This window comes from Liolophura sinensis, chromosome 1 (genome assembly GCF_032854445.1).
Source record: "Liolophura sinensis isolate JHLJ2023 chromosome 1, CUHK_Ljap_v2, whole genome shotgun sequence".
Taxonomy (NCBI): domain Eukaryota; kingdom Metazoa; phylum Mollusca; class Polyplacophora; order Chitonida; family Chitonidae; genus Liolophura; species Liolophura sinensis.
Genome location: NC_088295.1, coordinates 54597935 through 54620155, shown reverse-complemented (window position 1 = coordinate 54620155; position 22221 = coordinate 54597935). Strand labels below are relative to the sequence as shown.

Genomic DNA, 22221 nt, shown 5'->3' with positions numbered 1-22221 from the left:
AACTCGTATCTAAGATTTCAAAATTTGTAACATTTGGCAGTTTCTTGCTTGACGCTCATCGTATGGTTATCACTTCTCAGCTAGACTTGTATAATCTGAGACTGACAATAATAACCAAAAATTCTTGGAACATTTCAATTTACATATTTCTGCATAAATAGTTATATTCTGGGGACTTTCTGAAAAGATCAAAGTTGGCGAAAGCTTTTCCAAAGTTAACTGCATGGTAACTCATTGTTGGCCCTTGGACTTTGTCCCAGGCCAAGCTTCTGTAAAATCGTCTCCAACACTAGGTTGTTTCATGATGAACATTCACAGGTTGTATTACATACTACATTTTACCTACATGTTTGTGCATGACTTGGTTACTCATTTTGCCCGATTCTGTGAGTTCCCTTGACTGTGGAAAGGTGTTTTCAGGTTTTCCTTGAAGGTAGGATATCCTACAGGAAAAAGGTAAGTTTTTGCACCAATAATAATATATAAGATCTTATATATTCGACTCCAGATCAGTTTTGGGGGGGGGGGGTGTTATTTCACACCAGAAAAAGGCAGACAGCGTGGTCGTATTTTGTTGAACAAAAGCTTTAATTTAAACTTTAACAACTGGTGCATGCGATTATTTTCATCATCAAACTATAATTTGGTCCATTGACTGCCGAAAATGGATATAAATTTAGGAGCCTATTTCACAAAGCCAATTCTGACTAAAGTGAAACTATGAAATATTTGAAACTTTAGAGATTATCTTTGGGACCTAGAAATTAAAATTATGACAAACTCATGAACGTTATCTTAACGACAAATGTGTTCCAGCAGGTTTATACCTCAAACAAGAATTGTGAAAAACTTTAAATCTTTGACTTAAAGTCACAAATGGCTTTTTGGAATCTAATAACCTCTACTTGAAATGGCCGGTTACCAGCCAGATTTGAAGTACACCTCTTCCCAGTTTTTTCATCAAGGAAAACACCAAATGAACATCAAATTCCAATTGCATTTTATCAATATTTTATTGACTTTTGTTAAAGTATAGAGTTCAAGTATAAACCGACTTCCAATCAGACCAATGTTAGCGTGTGAGTGATCAAAGCATTCATACTTTGAGAACAGTAAAAAACAAAGTAACAAGGCAGTGTGCATATGGTAACAATTCCTACCTCAAGTAATTCAGGTCCAAGCTGTATAGCCTATAATATTTGGTGTATTTGATGACTTGCTGTCATTAATGCTAGTTCTACAGTCACAGTCTGAAGTTTACAGTTAACCAGCATGTCTGCAGTTTTGACAATTGCCACAGCAGGAAATCTTATACAGCACGGCTACACCCATTACTCCTATCCACTTTTGAATAACACCAGTTTGGGTGAATTTTTGAATTGCACCTTCATATCAGGTAACATGATAAAGTCAATTCTCACCAGTTTTTGATGGAACTAGTTATTAAAAATGTCTGCCAGATCATGAAAAGAAGGAAACAAAAACTATAACTGTGTCCCTTTTTTTCTGTACCATTTCAATGTTATTTCTTTCAAGCTGGCTTGGGCCCAAATTGCTAAAGGATGGGAAAACGTATCCGATTGCAATGAGGACTTACATTTATTTACAAAAGGCAATGATAGTATCATATGTATATAACAAAAGATTACAACTTTAAAGTTGCTGATGAAGTAAAAGGGAAAAAAAAAAAAAACACATGTACATGTAATATTCATAAACATTGAATATTACCAATTTTGTAATTGATAGCATAGAAAAGAACAACATGACAAGAAAAAAGATAAAAACTGAATTTTTGACATGAAATGAGAAGCAAAACAAAACATAAAGCATCAGCACTGTATAACTACAGAACCAATCTAACACATACATTCGCAATAGAAATCATCAGGATAAAGTTTGTGTGTGTAGCATATGTAAATTTTTGAAGGCTTAGCACTCTTAACTAACCTGGTAATTACCAGAATGTTTTTTATTTTTTTTTTTCAAATTCAAAACTATGGGGTTGATAAATGAAAACATCTCAGTCCTCAACGTGCATAATCACATGACTTAGTTTATCTGTGTCTATATGATACATGTATCGGAGAATCATGCAGGCCAACAGCTTACAGGTAGGCCAAAGCAACCAGGACTTCAAAAGGATTTCATTCACCAAACGAGCACATCATTTCTTAGTCATTTGGATCACAGACAAACAAGAAATTTTGCCACATTTATCACAGCCATATCACATTGATTAAAAAAAAGAAAAACTTTTACTTAAGAAGCCTATGCATGTGAAAAGTTGAATGCTGGATTACTTTGAAATCTTGACATGATAAAACCGTGTAATTTCCAATGGTGCTTCCCGTCCCGAAATACGATGTTTATGGTCTCTCTTTAGCTAGTTATGCCTGCCTTTTTTTTTTAAAAATCATATTCCAACACTATGCTCACATGAGCATGCTATTTAATCTTCTGGTTTATTTTGTATGTTCGCACTTGTATCAAAGAAGGTCAAAAGAGGGACAACTATTGTACCTTACTAAATACAAGTAGAACACAGGTCAAAAGAGGGACAACTATTGTACCTTACCAAATACAGGTAGAACACAGGTCAAAAGAGGGACAACTATTGTACCTTACCAAATACAAGTAGAACACAGGTCAAAAGAGGGACAACTATTATACCTTACCAAATACAAGTAGAACACAGGTCAAAAGAGGGACAACTATTATACCTTACCAAATACAGGTAGAACACAGGTCAAAAGAGGGACAACTATTGTACCTTACCAAATACAAGTAGTACCTATGTGAGTTATATAATAAAAGCACTGAAAGGTCGCCACGCCCAAGAATATTCCACATTCTGATGATGTCAGTCAGGTTTATGGTTGGAAGAAAATGGAGTGTCCAGAATAAGCGATACTCTTTACTGGGGTGAGCCTGGTCAGTCGTCGAGATATCAACTAATTTCTGACGAGAATGTGCCTGAGGTAAATACATCAATTAGTATGCGAGGCATTCTCATTTTTCATGGCAGTTGTTTGGATCAGGCTATTTAGTGTACTCAGTTGGGAATCCAGTAAAATTGTGATTCTGACCATGTTTGCTTTCACAGAAATGTTTTCAAGTCCAGGAAAAAACTTTGTAATAAAATGCTAGGAGCAAATTTTCATAAATTCTTCCATTTCTACATCTGAAGATATAAGGCTTCAACATTACACATATACACATTCCTAAACATGGACCATGTCAGAAACTCACTTTCAGCCTTTGGCACAACAATATAGCAAACATGTAATAACAGACAACCATGCCTGAATAAGTAACAAGATAATGGCTTGTGGTCACTCTGATTTGAAGGAAATGCTTCTATGATGTCTTCAATAAAATATGCACGTACATATAAATACCATATCAAAATCAGTGGAAAAGTTTAACATGCTGGAACAGTCCATTGTTCACCATTAGGGAAAATGCCCTAATTTTGGCCAAAAAAATGTTTGTTCCAGCTAACAGCCTGTTGTACCACTTTTTCTATCATACCACATAGCAAAACGCTCAACTGTTTTAGTATTGCCTTCATATTTGAACCCACTTGCTCAGCTGTAAAATAGTTCAAGGCTCACAAACTACCAATATCAGGAAAATGTTTGGCCATGCGTGGGAGATCATCTTTGTACAGGACTGGGTCCGCACGGAACTCCACTGTCTTCAGTGGCATCATGCCATAAATATCAGAGAACGTGTTGATACATTCAGATCTTTCAACCATATGCGTGAGATCAGCTGATAACATTTCGTTATTAACACACTCCGGGCATTTGAACTTCTTCCTGGGTGTGACTTTAATAGGAGCCTTTCCTGTGATATTTGCAATGAGAAAATTCATGGCAATGTCTTCACAGTTCATGTGATCATCCACCCACAATTTGATATTACCTGGCATAGCAGTGGTGTACAGGTAACTGAAATACTGAAAAGAGAAACATGGCGTGTTATAATACTTCAAACATTTAGTGCAAGATACTTCAATATTTAGTGGACTGTGTTTTGTGAATGTAGTTTGTCTACATAACTATTTGCCAAGCAGTGCAAACTTTAATTTTATCAGCACAAGTAGCCTAGGATTTAAGTAATCTTGTGTTAATGCTTTATTGTTCTGAAACACCAACTTTAAGTATGATCTGACAGAATTGAAATTTCAAATTGGTCAATACATGCTTTCTGTGTTATGGATCCGCTTACCTTGTGATAAAATGCAGCCCCAGTTAGAACCATTGATATTGTGTTGGTCCACTCTGACTCATACTTGTAGCTCTCTGTTCCATTGTCCCACACATGAAGGCGAGATGGGAAGCCCACCAGTCTGTCTGGAAACTCTCTCCATACCTACAAGGACACACTAGTACAGATCTTTCACTTTTCGTAACATACTATGAATAAAGCCTTGACTTCTGGTTACAATTTTGGTTTATACTTGATACTGTGTTTCACCTGGACTTTACTTTTTATTCTGCTTGATTCTGAATGATTCATCCAACTCTATGTAGGGCCACTCAAGAGTTTTTGTAAAGTCTGATTAATTTCTTAGCCAAAAAACTTAAGTATTGGCATCAAAAGTATCATTTTATATGTCTATATAAATATATAGTCTATATGTGCTTCTGAAAGTGCATTTTGCACACGCGAACTTCTGGTTATTATAATTTTGGCTACTAGTTATTAATGTAGTCTGGACTGAAGTTCCATTGCTGGACTTTAGGACAAAAAAGGTGTCAAGATTTAAATCTGACTCTCGTACACAAAAGTACACTTTAACTTCTGCTTACAAGTTTGTCAACATGAAGATAGTAGTACAGTTAATTTACCATTACCATAGTTTAAATGATGAGTGGTATGGGGCCTTGCGCTGGTTGTTCAGTATATTTATTAATTTACTTGATTCATGTTTTACGTCATACTCAAGAGAATTTCACTTATACAATGGCGACCAGCATTATGGTGGGAGAAAATTCTGCAGAGCCCCAGGGAAACCCACCACAATGTGCAGGTTGCTGGCAGACTTCCCCACATACAGCTGGGCAGGAAACAAAAATGAGGTGGACATAAACTCACAGTAACCGCATTGGCGAGTGACTCCTGGGTCAATGTGCCATGCTGATGTGCTAACCAACGAGGCCCCGTTTTAACATTGAGCTAGTGTCACATTTTAAATCTTCTTGATCATACCTCATACGCAAATTCCAACTCATCTGCTGTCAACATGACAATGTCATCATCCAAAGCTAAAATACACTCAGTCTCTATTTCATCATATGGGTAAAACCTATAACAGAAGAGGCGATAACTTTTCAAGGGAGATAATCACTTCAGGTAAACTTTATTAACACCATTGCATCAGACACTGGAGTTGAATCCCTTGAACTCTAAAACTGTACGTGTATTTGTCATATATCAAGTCTCTCAGATAAACTATCATATGAACAACAGGTGTCTTAGGCAAACTGAAATGAACACCAGTGCAGTACTAATTTATATGCCAAATTATTGATGCTCTGGTACCCAAAGACACACTTTCTACATAAAATTCATCAACACTGAAGCAGATTTCGTAGTAGTTTTAGTACATTAACAGAGTGTTCCTTTTGATGTGCATTATAGAACAGGTCAAGTGGAGTTACGTGGTGAAATCTTTAAGATGATGACTTAACAGTTATGTCAAACTGATGCTGTGAACTACAGTCAACTGCTTCTGCAGGAACATTAATTTCAGGCTGCACGTGGTTGTTAAATAATAAATAATGATCAGTATAAAATTCTACCCACCTGTTGCTCAGTTTGTTCTGTTTTGTTTGTACCACTTTTAATGGCTTTCCAATTTTCGGCCAGGCAGAAGCTACAATAGATAAAATACATCTACTCACAATCCCAGCTATCATGCATCAAGGTTTATATTTCCAATCATTTTGTCCCGTTTCTATATTTCCAATCATTTTGTCCCGTTTCTATATTTCCAATCATTTTGTCCCGTTTTGGTTAGGATTATTCTTGGAAATATTCAGATGTGATAATATTAATTATGTCCAAATAAGTCAGCCAAATGCACCTCCAAACTTCCACAAATATAACAGAAATCTTGAAATTAGGTAGTGGACACTTCCATAGTACGCAAAAGCCGTCTTTTATAAATAAATATAAATGATCTATCTGCAACATCATACAGATATAGGCTACAGCAAAGCAAAAAGACTGACTACACTACTTGAGAGCAGTCTGCTGAGAGTGACCTCCATCTGAAATAAGTCAGTCTGAACCCAATACTGGAGCAACAGGTAATTTTTTCGCAAAACGCCAAACAAAGTAAACAATACACTAGAGAGCTTGGTACTAGTATACAGCAGTCTTGTGAGGATTCCCATGACTACAGCAATATGAATGCAGGATGTGCCAAAGTTGGAATAACTTGTAAATATTCTCCAGCTGTACATACCTGGTGGAGGGCTCTTATTCTGATTGTTCCAGACAACCACAACTTTGGCAAGGCTGGCCGCTTTAGAGACCTGATGGATGACCCGGAATAGACTCTCCACACGATCATAGGTCAGGATGACAGCCGTAAAACCCATTGACTTGGGCGGGATGGACGGCAGGAAGAGCGGGTTGGACACCATGTCCTGACCACATAAACATATGCCTTATCAAAAAGTTACAGTGAGAGCTCGATGATGGGCAGATGAATTATCTTACTTCTTTAGAGTAAATATTTTGAGATAAATTGTCCCAGAATAATCTAAGAGTGAGTGAGTGAGTGCTTGGGGTTTAACGTCATACTCAACAATTTTTCAGTCATTTGACGACGAGAATAAAGGACATATAGGACACCCTCAAATCATGATGTGAAATTATCACCGTTCCTTAATGGCTTTATCATCTGGTGCAAGACAAAAACAAAATAATGAAATAATGTCAAACCTCAAAAATGAAACTGATAACAATAACATGCTGAGCTTGCCTCACATAAGATCTGTACGCGGGAAAGTCTGCCAGCAACCTGCTGATGTTCCACCAATCAAATACATACAATAAAAATTTATTTATTTGATTGGAGTTTTACCCCGTACTTAAAGAAGAAGAAAACATAAAAATGATGCCAAAATCAGATGAAACAGTGTCAAAACTTATTTGCAAATATGACCTTTAATATCTTTTTGGATTTTTTTTTTCAAGAGAATGGTGGGTATTTGGGACTAACTTTTGGTATTTATCGTTGTTGCATAATAATATCCCAAATAAGGACGTGATGCTTATCTACTAAATTTATTTGAATGTCAATTTGTTGTTTATGTCGAAACATATGTATTTAACCTAAATTATGGTAATTTTTATGAACATATTAAAAATATATGATCCAAATTGAGGTTTAATACATTTTTTAGCTGAAAAGCACAAATTATAGTGCGAAAATATCTATTAAACCTGTGTTACATCCTCATTTATGAAGTTATTAAACAAAGACTATAAATACCAAAAGGTGGTCCCAAATACCCACCCTACAAAAATTATTTTCGAGTGTGTTTTTCTCCTTAAGAAAAAATGAGAATAAATATTGAAGACTACATTTAGGAATAACTTTATGCACTCTTTCATCTGAACTTTATGTCATTTTTATGTTTTCTCCATCTGTAAGAATATTTCACTTACATGACGGCGGCCAGCATTACAGTGCGAGCAAACCGGGCAGAGCCCAGGGAAAACTCACGACAATCCGCAGGTTTCTGACAGATGTTCCCACATACAGCAAATAAATAAATAATCAAACAATAAAATCCTCTTAATGTTGACAATTAGTGAAGGTACCGACAAAGCCAACTGTTGAGTGAAAACGAAAACGTGAATAAATTTAGCCTGATGCATCTAGGATGTATTTCTATACTTGAAATTTAAAACAAAATTTTTCTAAAGTATCCAGATTGCTCCATACCGGGTTTGGTGGATCATTCCATTGCTCATAGGTGCGACTAGCGTATGGGAACACACGATCATTAATGATCTGTAGAGTTGTGAGGGTGATGAGCTTGATGGAGCTGAAATAACGCTCCCAGTATAACTTCAGGACCCGCCTCATCTCACAGACTCTCTCCGGGGGATAGGACCGCAGGATCTCACCCACATCAGCCAGGTCATCCTCTCTAACAAATACTGCAGCTCTGCAAAGTAGGAATGTTAACACTGAAGACTTTGGACACGTAGCAACTGCTTGACAGCATGTCTGAGCATCTCTGCTACGAACAACTCTATCTGCTGGACTGAGAAGATAAACTTTGTGGTAAATCTAACATTAGAATGACTGATGGTGGCCGTCAGGTTTATGGGTGGAGGAAACTGAAGTGCCAAAATAAACTACCCACCTGTGCCAGGTACCTGAATGACAAAGTTGCAGCCGATAAAGCAGTTATTGCTTGACTTAAACTAACATGAATGGCAAAGGGCCTACTAGTCACAGTGATTCTTACAAAATACTAGAAATGTTGAATAAAAATACCTTTTAGATAATCGACTACTGTAATTCTTCAACCTTTTTGGGAGTTTGCAAGGTGTTTATTCAAGCAGATTTTGAAGGCAATAATACTTTTTGTGATGCCCTGAAACTGACCAATCCAAGCTATATATTTGGTCACCGAAATAGAATTGAAAATGCGCATAGAGTACTCTGAAAGATGTTCTTTCATATGCAAAAAGGTTGAGGAATTAGTGTACAGCATTATGGATCGAAAGTATTGTACCACAATAATTTCAACTGTTCGATACTGAGAGTTCACTGCAGTAAAAACACCCTGTACTGATGAATCAAGCCATGACATGGAGTGGTGTTTTCACACACACACAACAATGTTCAATGAAATGATGTTTGCTTGCGGTTTAACAATTTTTCTGTTCAAGTCATGAAGGTGTTTCCTTGTGGGAGACCTATCTCAATGCAAACAAATTTATATCCTTCCCTAGAATGTCATATGTCTCCAGACAGGACAATAAATCACCTAAAACTTCAGTCACAGGAGAAAAATGATATTTTTAGAGGCAAATAAATGTTATAAAATATTACTATTGAGGATCACAACCTATATTTTCCCAGTACAATGTAGTCTTATCTTCCACACAAACCTAAAAGTGCCATTCTAGGATCAATACAACTCTCAGCATCAGGCAAAATGTGTAAGTTAGTCATTGTGGAAATTTTAGGCCATTCACCACTCTCATTAATTTTCTTCAAACTTTGCAATTATGTGAGAATTGCATGATCAAGCGGAAGTAAGATGTGTGAAGATTGTATATGTGTGACTATCACATATTACCGGTTCCAATCAAGGACTTCTGAGAAAGGCATGATATACCCATCCGCCACGATGACAGGTATGCAGCCAGCCATCATGGCGTCACTGAGAGCAGTCTGGCCCAGCCTGGAGCCCCGAATCACCAAGCAGAATGTCGCATCCTATATATCAAAACAAATACAGTTTTCAAAAAGGACAGAAAAAAGGCTGAAAACAGGTAACATCATCACCACACAGATCAGTAATACCATTATTTTTCTTCTCAAATATTCTCTTTAACTTCACCCACAAGTAAATCCAGTCAAATATATGAATGTCCAGTGGGCTTTATGAACAATACTGATAGATTTCAGGACATAACACTGACTTTTTCTAGTTCGTAAACCATTGATCTGGCCAGTTACTGATGTGTGATGTACTGATATTATAAACTAGTATTGGGGAAGACACGCACTGAAGACTGCCAAAAAACCTGCACAAAAGACTGCACAAAAAGTGCCTGCAATTGCTTAGGTTTAGCCAAGGGGTGTCCCAGCGTCTTTGAGACGCCCTATTCTAACCCAATTAACATGGAAGAGATAGGGAAAATAAGAGAAAATGGGAAATGGGACAGCCTGATTTCAAATTCTGGGTAAATCTATGCAGGTAAGGCCTTACAAACAGAGAACAGAGGAATCTACAAAGTCTGTATATCAGGCCTGGACTGAACCCGCTCATGCCTCCAGCTGGAGAATGTTTCAGACTCAGTGATAATAATGCACGTACCACTCGTACATTGACAAACAATCCATTCCACAAAACTCTACCTGTAAAATGTTAGGATACTTGACCACAGTCTCCCCACTGCACCTCTGGTACATGTTTTTACTGACATCTTTGGTTTGACATTTGTCCAGCAGTAAGACACGAGAGTCTGCCCTGGCCACAAATGCTAGTTCCTGTCTGTACTCCAGATGAAGCCCAATCTGTGCCGACACCAAGTGCCACTTGCGATCGGCCCTGTCACACAGAGAATGGCCACATGCACATACATAGCTAAAAACATCTAAGTTTTCAAATAAGTGGAACATCATTTTCACAAGGGCATTTACCATTTCAACAAACAACATTTACATGTTACTACATGTATGACACTAAATTAGCCTTTCAGTGTTTCGAGGAATTAAGACAACACCATTTTAAGAATATTTCACTTATGTGACAATGACAGAAACCAGGCAGAACCTAGGGGAAATGCACAACTATCTGCTGGTTGCTGCAAGACCTTCCCACGTACAGCCGGAGAAGAAGCCAGCATGAGCTGGACTTGAACTCATGAAGACCGCACTGGTGAGAGGCTCCTGAGCCACTGCCCCGCACTGGCATGCTAACCCTTTCAGCCACTGAAGACACTTACAAACCTAATTTAATTTGATCACAACAATACATCCTATACAGTAAAAACTGCTGGGACAGTCCACATTTTTCTGTTTTTTTTTATTTCTAAACCCTCTTCAGACAATTAAAAAAGATTTTTAAAACTTTTAACAGGTGAGGCCTAAAGGTAATCTGGATATTTTTATCACAACAGACAAATTTCTTGCCTTTATGTCAAATTGTCAATAAATATCAGGGGCTGAAAGTCCTTGAACACATTCAGTTTTAAAAAGCTGAAACTGATTTGTACTGTATACAAATCTCTATGGTACCATATTGTCTAAAAGCACAAAAGTTCAAATTTAAGAGAAAATTCAAATCTGTATACATTACATACATGTACATGTACAGTATTCACGCTAATTTCACATGCAAATGTCCACCTACTACTTTAAATCACTTTAATATGTACATGTGCATACTTATATATAAATATGCATATTCTTATTTTATACTATCTATACACGTGTAAATTTATAAACCTTTGACCAAGAACCTTTGCTAGCCACACAAGAAGAAAGTGAATAGCAATTCGGCACTCATTCGGAGATTAAATTACATATTTTTACATCCCCACTTACCCTTACTTCAAGTTATACAAGGTGTCCAACCCAGTATTTCTATTGTCTAAATGAGAATAAAAATCCCAACAGGAAGATGTCAATGACCAATCAGAAAACATTTTGTTGAAATTGTACTTAATATTTCATCCGTATCATACTTTATCCAATCACTTACAGGTCTGACTTTTCAGGAAGCTGAATCTCAGCCATGTAAGGGTTGAAAACTGGAATGGAAACATCGTACGTCCGTCTGTAGGTCCACGTGGAGAAGCCACCTCCTGCCATAAGAGCACGATTCGTGTTGACATCCAACACTGAATGATAATCAGGTACACTGCCAGGTAACATGTTAAACAGAAGGTGATTGGTCCCATTGTTCCACCTACAACCAAAATGTGAGGGATCAATGGTGTTGGATTGGTCAATTATATTTTCTTTTCCTTTCCTCTGAGAGCCTTGGGCAAGATCAGCCTAGGTTTCGTTTGTGTCTGTGCTTGTACCTCATTCCTGACTGAATAAAGTTTTATTATTCTCATCATCACATATCATACATATGTAAATTAAATGTAAATATGTAAATTAAAGTTGTCATACATGTGGGCATTTCTGCATTACAAGGATTTTGCTTGCCAGATTTTTTTGTTATATAATTAATTTTTAAAAACAAGCGTAAATTAGCCAGATTAAATGACTGATGTTAAAATATAGGAGGCCCATGTTAATCGACTTGCTAGCTGCTTGCTTTATCTGATGGTTTAAGGTAACTTTACACCTAAATGTCTGATGTGACATTCCTCCAACCCATCAAACTCTAAGCTGAACTTACCATGGCAGTGTTTTCAGCACTTGACCAATCTCCTCTACTCGCACGTTGTTCTGGTTAAACAGGTCTAATGAAGGGACATACAAACAGGCCGTCTCAGGATCATCCGTGTAATAAGGACTGTCTGCAATTGTCTGCAAGACTTCCTGAAACTCTTTGGAAATCGGCAGCGTAATGGACACATCCTGGTGATCCACATAACGCCTAAACGGGTAAATGTACACACTGATCTTTGTGTCATCATGATAACCACAATGATACACCTCTAAGCACAGGTGGTAAGTACAGTTTCTGTCACGCGCACTGTCTTGTGGGGCATCCTTGGGGATTTTCACCTCTGGGCTGTTGTCTGCTTCCATCAGAGAGAACTTGTGCGGGTGACCTTCTCCTCTGGACGGAGTCCAAAACAGAAACAAGAACATTGTAACCAGCCCAAAGGACAGGGCAGCAAAAATGAAAAGGACAAATTTCCTATAGAGGTACACATTTCCTCCTTGTCCTCTGGAAAGTTTGGATCTGGCCATTCTCGCAGTGTTCTCTCATGGATGATGCCTCTGCAAAGGTCTGTCTACATCATTATGGAACTCTGTTGGCAAAGAAAAGCGAAATATGAAATTAAACAAATTTATCATTTAGTTCCTCTAAAGTATTTCAATGATAACAGATGGTTATATGAGTGTTTTAAAGAACCTAGAACCTGAAAAACTCCTTTCTGGAATAGGTTGTATACCATGGAAGATTGACGAAATCAGTTGCAGAACTTAGTATAACAATCCAGAAAACAGCAAGCTTTGTAATCCCCTCAGCAGTCTTCAACTGGCTAGAGGCTGAACTTTGGAGGCGAAACTAAAGCTCATAAGCGAAATGTTCACCTGCCATGTACTTGACATATCCACATGGACTCTTACTGACTGAGCAAAACGATAACAAAACGATATATTTTGTGATTCTTTGTGATATCTGGCAACTTCTCATTAGTCAATGAACATTCCACACACCCTGGATATCCGTACCACCATCTTGAATTTAGTTCAGGAGCAAAGTCACCATTTATAGATGAGGCGCCAATTTCCATCAGCCAGATTGCTTGTCATTATGATGCACTGATGTTCCAAGATGCTTACATTATCTTATTTCAAGTGCCTCCATTGTTCACTAAATCACGCACCAATACCATCGTTTAAAACAAAACAAGAATACAAAAATACATGCATCAATGATCTTGTTTAATTTATCAAGTTTAAGCCCCAGCATGGAGATGAGTATTAGTTTTGTACCTGCTCACACCATGCTTTTGTCTCCCACAACATGGGAGGGAGCATCAATTTGCAGTACCAGGCCAGAAATCAGGATGCTAACGAATAAATGTAACAGCACAACGACTCAATGTTTATATGCCATTTCAAGAAAACAGCATAATCTGAAAAGCTTTAACCATACCTTTTCTGAGTAGATAAATTTATAAATGAAAAAAGGAAAACAATGTTGACATGTACGAACTGATGTTCCTGGAAAACAGTAGAAAAATGCGCATGTACAGATGTAGTTTACAAACAGGAACAAGATTAGTTGCAGAGTGAGGCTCAGACAAGGTCAGAGTGAGGCTCAGACTAGAAACTTTAATGGATATCTCCCTTTACATCTGGGCTATATACATAGCAGAGTGGCGTGTGGACACAATCAATGTTCAGACCCCTAGCTAAAATTTGGTGAAGGCATGGGGGAAGAGCGTCCCAGCCAATTGAGCCGGGCATCTGAGGGCCTGTGGCCCCTGTCTGCCGGAAAACTTGCATTGCTAGAAATGTTTTCATCACATCAAAAGAGTAGTTTTACATCTAACATAAATTAAGTTAAGTGGCCTAAAATACTGTATTTTAATAAGCTTTGTAATCCTCATAGTCAAATGGGATCCTTAATCACAAGGCTTGCTGCTGTACCTGATTCGATAGATATGACATCTGACCATAATTCCAGGAACACCACAGCAAAGAACTTTCTCATTCTACCACAGGCATTTTAGTGCTTAATTTCATGGGGTTTGGTGGGGAGGTGGATTTCGCATCCTAGAACAGTGTTTTGAAGGCAGGATGACTTCCCCATATAAAATTTCAGTTTCACCTCCAAATGCAATATTTTAGCCTTTTAATTGGCTCTGAAAACAGGTGTTTTCAGGTGAAAGTTTGTCAAATATGCCAGTGCGCTGACTTTTAGTGCAGCTTACTATTGAGTCCCAGATCACTGTTAAACCTTACACAATTTTGATGTTTTTGACTAACACTTCCTAAACAGCCGAGCTGAACTGTGCAAACGGGGCTGCTGTAAGACAAGTGGAGAAGTTGTCAGTGATTTGCCAATGATGGGTGGTTTACCCTGGGATCTTAAGGGGGTTACCTCCACCCACCTGACAATACTGACCCACTGTCATATGAGTGAAATAATCACAAGTATGGCGTAAAACAACAGTCAGTCAGTCCTACAAATAGCTTACAGGATAAATAAAATGTTAATTGAAACTGATTTTGGAAGCCCACCATTTCAGTAGTTGCTGTGAAGACAAAACCTTTCATATATTATCCCTCCAGCCTTCCAAGATTTATTTTCACTAAATTCTGTGTTCAACTTTCTTCAGTTGAAAGGAAACAGGATCAATTACTTTTTAAAGTAAATTGGGTTCACCATCCCTCTAAAGCAGCGAAAATTTCCCTAATAGAAAGCAAACAGTTTATCATGGGTCATTCACTGTGGCTGTACTAAAAAGAATTTCCACATTCTCAGGAGTTCCATGTAGGGGTACTCGTGCACATATCTGAAGTAGGGGTTAGATTACATGTTTGGCCCTATACCCATGTGTGTTGCCTGTTTTAGGCCTACATGCAGTAACCTTATATTGTGACACATGAGCTAATTTATATGTAATTTTATGGAGAAACCTCTAATACTATCCTCTTAATTTACTCTCCTCACCTATGAAACTAATTAACTTGCTGCGTGATGGTCACATTGGCTGCTAGAGCTTCGGCTTGACCAAGTGCCTTGCTGTTGACAGCCATTTTGAAGTGTCACATGGTAAAAAGTTTTGGTATTGAAATTCTCAAGAAAACTATTATATTTCAATTGCCATCTTAAAGAACAACTTCAACCTTCTCAAGTCAATCCAAAAAGGCATAAAAAGGAACTTGCATTTCTTGTGCAGGTACATTTAGGTGCCGTCAGCACGGACTTCATTGAAGTCGGTCCCACTGAGTTGGAGTTCGCACATGTACGGCCACTTGTTTGAGAGGCGGCGATGGGCTCAATATTATGATGGATGTCATAATTCTAGATGGACTAATGCTTAGTGTGATCTAAATATACTATATGTGCGAGTGAGCTGAGAGGTAAGAACTAAAGTTAACATCAGCATTTGGACTGCAGTAATTGTTTAGAAAGGACTTATCAGACATGGCGTGAATAAGTGTATGGTTTAACATTGGTTGCCCCTGTGGCTACGATACTTCACGAGCCCAGGATAAAGAGAAAAGTTGAAGTAGCCACCTGGGGCGAGTGGTAAATTTAGTGACGTCACTTTACTGAAGAAGCAACTTTTCACAATGAACATCTGAGAAGGAGCTCATTGACTTAAAATAGGGACACCCTGGTCTTTGCATCTGGCGCAAAATGTCTAATCCATCTAACAGATGGGCGAACCAAGGTAAGATCGTCCACTGGCACAAAATAAAAAATAATAAAAAAAAACATCTGACGAAAATTGAGCCATTGTTGACACCCGTGTGCCTCAACTGTCATCGCTTCTGATCCTCAGTCATATCACTTAACTCGAACTCTAACTTGACCGATAAGATCATATAAGACGTCAACAAGAAAATGCTAAAGTCGTCAAGACAATGTACGAACCGCTTTAGAACTCTGCTCATTTTCAGCCAGCCCATCCCCTTCCTTCGATTGTCCCTTTTCGTCGTCGGGCACTTCGATTTCCGGAAGAGACGCTCCGCAGCCAAGTATTTTCAGCCAATCGTGCGTCAGTGGTGTGCTAAACGGTGAAGTGTTAAGTTCCTGCCGCGAAAATACGTGATGGCAACGAGCAAGATGTGCACAGGTTTTCACTCGGGCAGCTGGGCGAATTACGGAGACCTAGACGAGTGCAAAACCGCATCTCATTGATAGACAAACATGATGGGATAATACCTTCTTCCTTCTTGGGGGCGATGGATGCCAAGTGTAAAAAATGTTTACACGTTTATTGAGCAGGCTGCGGATCAAGCAAGCCCAGGCTCCCCAGCGGCATCCCGATGATCTGTGAAGAGATAGTAATGGAAAAGGCTTAAATTATGCCGGGTATTGTCGTGTTTGGACGGCGCTGGTCCGTAGGATCAGACGACCTAGTGGTCGCCGCTTTTCTTCTATTATTCCTTCACATTGTGTGGTGAGTACAATTTTGAACATTTTCCATTTTTGATCTGTAACCATTGCATGGCATTACCACCGAAAACCGGTGCTGTCAGATATTTTTTGCGTGAGGCTCAACAGGGGGCGACCATATTTAGGTACATTTTACTATTTGCTGGCTACTGTATCACATTTGCTGATCCCGTCGTTAGTGTGGTATCCTGTTTTTTTGTAATTTGATATCCACATTATCACACACTGACACCCACAGAAATGACATACAGTAGTGTAAAAGCGAACGTTAGACACGTTTGGTTTTCTTATTGCAATGTGTGAGAAGTAAAGTCAATGTATATTTTCCATGTGTAAAAAATGAACACTTTTGAAGGTGTTTTATGGACTGTTTTGTTAATTTATGTTCATTTTTTTTTTTTTTTTTGTGAAGAATTTTTAGGAACCATAGGTTGTACTGTGCAGAATAAATGTATTTTAGGGATATAAGTCTATCATTGCATAGCCTTTGTAATAATTTAATTATTTTAAACTTTCATATGTATTCTGTAAGAGGAACCATATGCATACATGTAGCTGCTATTCTTTCTGGCACACACTTGACCACCATGCCTTTTGGCCATATTTATGCAGCTACATGTGCATAAACAGTTTACATTAAACAGTGGACAATTCACTGCTCACTCCAAATCAGCTGTGAGAATGTTTTTTTCTAATTAGGTTTTTTGTTTTCTTTCAATCTTTTGTTTTTAATTTTTGAACTTTACATTTTGATTTTAAATTTTGATGTTTTGAAATGTACCGTCAAGGTACCAAGTACTAAGAACACCCAGGTACATCTGTGTTACAGTATAATACCATGCAGGGATAGAAATTAGAAGTAAACGCAGCAGGACAATCTTCCTGCTGATCCCTAAAAGTTATCGGACATGTTTGCAACTCAATGGACAAAATTTCTTTGCACTGAACTGCATATGATTAATTGCACTGTGTACTTAGTTTTGACATGTAACTGTTTTAATAACTGACCAGCGGGGTTATTTTCGATCACTGTAATTTTCACACGTGGTGCAGTAGAAAGTTTTCAGTCTTCCTTGAAATAAGGTTGCGTAGCTCACGTTGTTGTTGGATTAGCATCATCACTTGGGTCAGTCTATAGTCAGAACTAATGTAGGGTATACACCCTAATTTAAGTATGCTGGTTGTTTTGAGCGATAAATATTTTTTGTTTCGCTGCCAACAACTACCATATTCCTAGAGTCACACTCCTGTCCCCATGAACTTCACGTCGCGATATGTGCCTTGCGTCTCTTTGCTCAATGAAAAGCCATGGGAACAGGGTAATCTCTTTTCTTAAAAATTAAAGTGTCATACAGGAAATCTGGTACAATTTATAGAATGCAATTTTTCCAGTGTAGCGATGATTTGAAATAATTTTGACAAATGAAAGGCCCCGCTATGAATCCACTTGAACACTAGTTTGGAAACTGATGAAAAGTAGCAAAATTTCATGTATGTGCAAACTGTAAAATTTGTGTTGCCAAATACTTCTCCGTGCAGCAAATAAAGACACACAAGGCCATTTTTTTGCCGGATGTCTGACAAGTTAGTGGTAATTTCGAACCCTGCGGCATGTGTAGAGGAACAAGTCAAAAATGAATTGTCAGTCACCATGGCTGACATATCCCTTATGAATAAACTCTATCACTTCAACATTGAAAGTCAGAGTATCTGGTAAATTGATAGCTATGTTCATACACACCCACATTGTCAATGCATGCTGAAGAAATTGTTTTGTGCTATAGAAGGCTATCTTTTTTTAGCCTAGAGGTATTTAGGTAATCATTTAATATTAGGAAGAAATCCGTGTTGAGCAGTTTCCTGCCAGAACTACGTTCTCACACCAGTATTATGGTGTAGGTATACTGTACATTATTAAGTACAATGTAAAAGCTTAAGCATACATATACTGTACTGGTATTGTATGTTAACACATTAATCCTGCAATTTAAAATTTCTTTATTGTCCATCAAGGTTCACATGAAGGTACATTTTGATGAGGAGGTGCACAAATGAAGCCAATGTAAAACTAGACTAAGTTAGCAATAAAAAATATATAAAATCCATTTATTTTTATTAATTTCATGTTGAGCATTATGATTTAATATTGCTTATTTTTCAGTCAATGTATTTGCCGTGAATGTCAAAATTAGCCTTGAATAATTTCATGATTTTTGCCCATATTTGGGGCTCAGAGAAGAGTGCCCTAATTGAAACCTTGTGTGTGACCATGTTATGATGAAGTTATATGGAATTGTGGGGAAATAAAATTAATTCCAGCACATTTAATTCACTGTGGCCAGATTCTAGTTAACTTTAATTAATAGTTATTCTTGAGTTAGGGTATGAAACACCAATAAAATAAATAAAAAAATTAGTAGTTTAACAGCAGTACCCGATGTTTCAATGTGTATTCATAATTTATCTCTCTCTGTTTGATGATATTAACCATGCTTAGGGTACAAGTAAGTTATCTTGTGGCTCTGTTGGAAACATACATGTATATGCTTACTAATGCAGTTCTTCATGTAGCTCTAGTCTAACATATATGCAGGTACTTGTACCAGGGGTAGTAATTAATTTTCATGGCCCCCTGTAGGTTAGACAGTTAGAGGTGTGCCTGAGAGCTGACTGGTACTACTCACTCTGTTGTGTAAATTCTTAAACGACTAGACTAAACAAGACTGTTATCTGTACAAACAGTCATTCATGAATAGATGGAGGTTACACTGAGTAGAAGCAAATGTGTAAGAGTATATAAGTAGCATAGATAATATTCTGTAACCGTCTTAACCTGAAAATCTTTGGAATTTTAGTATCCAGTGAGGAAATTGTGAAATCTGCGGTAACATTCATTTAAAGATCAATGTGAGTTATAGCAGTTAAAATAGTTTTCGCGTGTATCACCTGTTTATCAGTCTGTCCAATACTACATCATAATATCACTGAACTAACTTTATATTGAGCTCTGAAGGTAATACTGAGGGAGCCATTTTTAAATGGAATTTGTGGGGAAAATGTTGTTAACATAATGTGTACCTGTTTGTGCCAGATATATGTTCATATATCTGTACGAATCAGCATACATCTACATGCGTAAATGTGTGTATGGGATGTATTCAGGGTTTATATGCAAAACGGTTTCAATAATTTTATAAATGAAACTGGGAGTGCAGAAAATAAGGTGTGCAGAGGACTTAAAAAATTGTCCACGCCTTACTTGTAGTTACTCATGTTACCTGATACTCAGAGTTCTGTTGGTCTTTTGAAAAGATGTTATGAAGTTTTTGGGTAGGTAGGATGATACCCTAAAGATTATTTATAAAATGTTATTTCAGGCCTAAAAGTAATATTTTATGATCTTTCTTAACATTAAAATGCAACATTCAGGCAATTTTTCAAGCATATACAGTAGTTACATTAACAAAATACAAATTACAATGATTGTTTGGCGTTGTTAAATGTGCTGATGTTCTTTGGAACAAGGGATCGTGTTTGCTTGTACTACTCACGCACCAGGACATCTCAGTACTTTACTAGCAGTGGGTTTGTTTAGTTCCTCACCATAAACACACTTACCACATCAGGTGCCTCGGGTACATTTGCCGCAGGTACATAATATGGTGTATGCACAAGTGAGTAACTTAGTACATTTGGTCCATTTACTGTTCAAAACAGAGTATCATACATTGTAACTTACCTCTGACATGTGAATTTGCGTTAATAGCATGCAAGCTGTAATGTCAGTATGGCTGTTCACTGTTTACCTTTTGGTAATATGGCATGAACCTGCCTAATAGTGGAAGTCTGAAACAGTAAACACTGCTGGGATAAAGCAACTGTCAGGGAAGAGAACTTGGCAGGGTTTGTACCAAATACTATGGGATTAGTGATATGATGTTATCCACTAACGACTTTGGACAGTAGCAATGGAGTTGTTGTGTTGAGTAGTATCTCTCATGTTGATAAGTTGCCAGAAGTAGATGATAAGCAGAAATTCACTGTGTCTTGCCAATTTCCCGAATGCTTGCCAATTTGATTGAAGTATACGTATATGTTAGGATCACCTGTTCATAGTAATATGCCATTTAGTATTTGCCCACTGGCATGGTATTAGCAGTCAAGAAACCAATGTTATCGGATAATCACATTGCGCTTAATTTTAAAATTAAATCTAAATTATTAATGAAAATGACAGCAAATAATGAATATTGTATACATCAAAGAAGCCCAATGCGTACATATATATATATATATATATATATAGATATATATATATAGATATATATATATATATATCATGCTGGCTTCCTCTCTGGCAGTACGTGGGAAGGTCTGCCAGCAACCTGCAGATGGTCGTGGGCTTCCTCCGGGCTCTGTCCGGTTTCCTCCCACCATAATGCTGCCCCGCCGTCGTGCAAGTGAAATATTCTTGAGGACGGAGTAAAACTATGTTTGTGGGTAACCTAACCCTGTCCAAAATTAGCATTGACAGAATCTTATAAGAAGAAGTAGGCCTATAGAAAAGTTAATAAAAACTAAAGACTATGGCTTTTTTGGAGAGGGTTGAGTTGGTTTCCCTTCAATGATGGCCTAACATCTTCTATCATCAGATGAGTGGCTCAGGTTTATCACGTTTGAAGTGGAACTCAACATGGCTATAAGGTGTCCTGTGCTGCTACTAAAAGTGCTACTGAGTCCAGTTTCCAGTTTTTAATTCATGAGTAGAAACAGACCTGCATTTACCATATTAAATGTTAAATTCCTAGCCATGATAGTATAATGGAACATATTAAGTTAGACACCCTCTGCCATGCCGGTACATATAGGAGTACATGTATTCAGTACCGTATGTTCTAGAGATAAGGTATTAAGCTGAGCGTACATGTGGGTTGCGTTGAGATCCTGACCTAAGCATTTGGTCCCTACTCAACAGTCGACATGCGTGTAACGCTCCTGTCGAAAACTTTGAGAAAACCTTGCGATCATGAGCATCTAGCAGTGCATGACCAGATATAGTTTCGGTGCATGTAGATTGACTATAACTGGCAGCAACTGTCAGGTTTGACATTGCAGTGTGACCTGTTGTATTTGATGCATAACAAATCAATGGCCCACTATGGACAAACTGTACTCAGCTCTGTACAAAATCATGCAGAGATCAACACTACCCAGTTGCTCTTAGTGGCAAGGTTGATCGGCACGCTGCCTTTTGGTAGAGCATCCTATCTACATAAACACTTTGTCTTGCATGTCGAAGATGTGCTACTACAGGCCAATGGAAACACCTGCCAGATAATCTCTCACCAAGACATATATTCCTTGTGGACTCGGAGCTTTATAATGATCCCTGGAGATTCTAGCTAGACAGTAGTGCTTGATGAGAGCTATTGGCTTTAGATTGTTTTCTGTACTACCAGAATACTTTGCAGTATGGAATGGCTTATTTTGTCAGAACACTGACATCTAAATGTACATGTAGGTCAGACAGGTGTGCAAGTTGCGAGAACATATACAGTGGTTGCTTGATGGCTATGTTCGTTGTTGTGTGTACATCGGTTAATAATTAATATTTCAATAGCAACCATTAACAAAAATTTTTTAATAGTACCGGGTTTATGAAAATGTATATCTTTGT

General features: G+C 37.7%; 2 protein-coding genes across 2 annotated transcripts in view; one reads left to right on the top strand and one right to left on the bottom strand.

The window, feature by feature from the left end:
* Positions 1-994: 994 nt before the first annotated feature.
* On the bottom strand, positions 995-16098 carry LOC135463785 (exostosin-2-like). Its single transcript, XM_064741222.1, has 11 exons — positions 16020-16098; positions 12129-12711; positions 11478-11684; positions 10130-10322; positions 9345-9484; positions 7973-8198; positions 6482-6665; positions 5818-5887; positions 5221-5317; positions 4237-4380; positions 995-3964 (listed from the first exon to the last, which is right to left on the bottom strand). Exons 2-11 carry the CDS (start codon positions 12647-12649, stop codon positions 3614-3616), a joined length of 2133 nt encoding a protein of 710 aa, XP_064597292.1. The 5' UTR covers positions 12650-12711; positions 16020-16098; the 3' UTR covers positions 995-3613.
* Positions 16099-16311: 213 nt separating this feature from the next.
* Positions 16312-22221, top strand: part of LOC135473656 (diacylglycerol lipase-alpha-like) — a 71118-nt gene continuing 65208 nt past the window's right edge. The window contains exon 1 of the mRNA XM_064753524.1: positions 16312-16548. Within this exon, the coding sequence (XP_064609594.1) occupies positions 16454-16548 (95 nt within the window). The 5' untranslated portion in view covers positions 16312-16453. The remainder of the gene's footprint in view (positions 16549-22221) is intronic.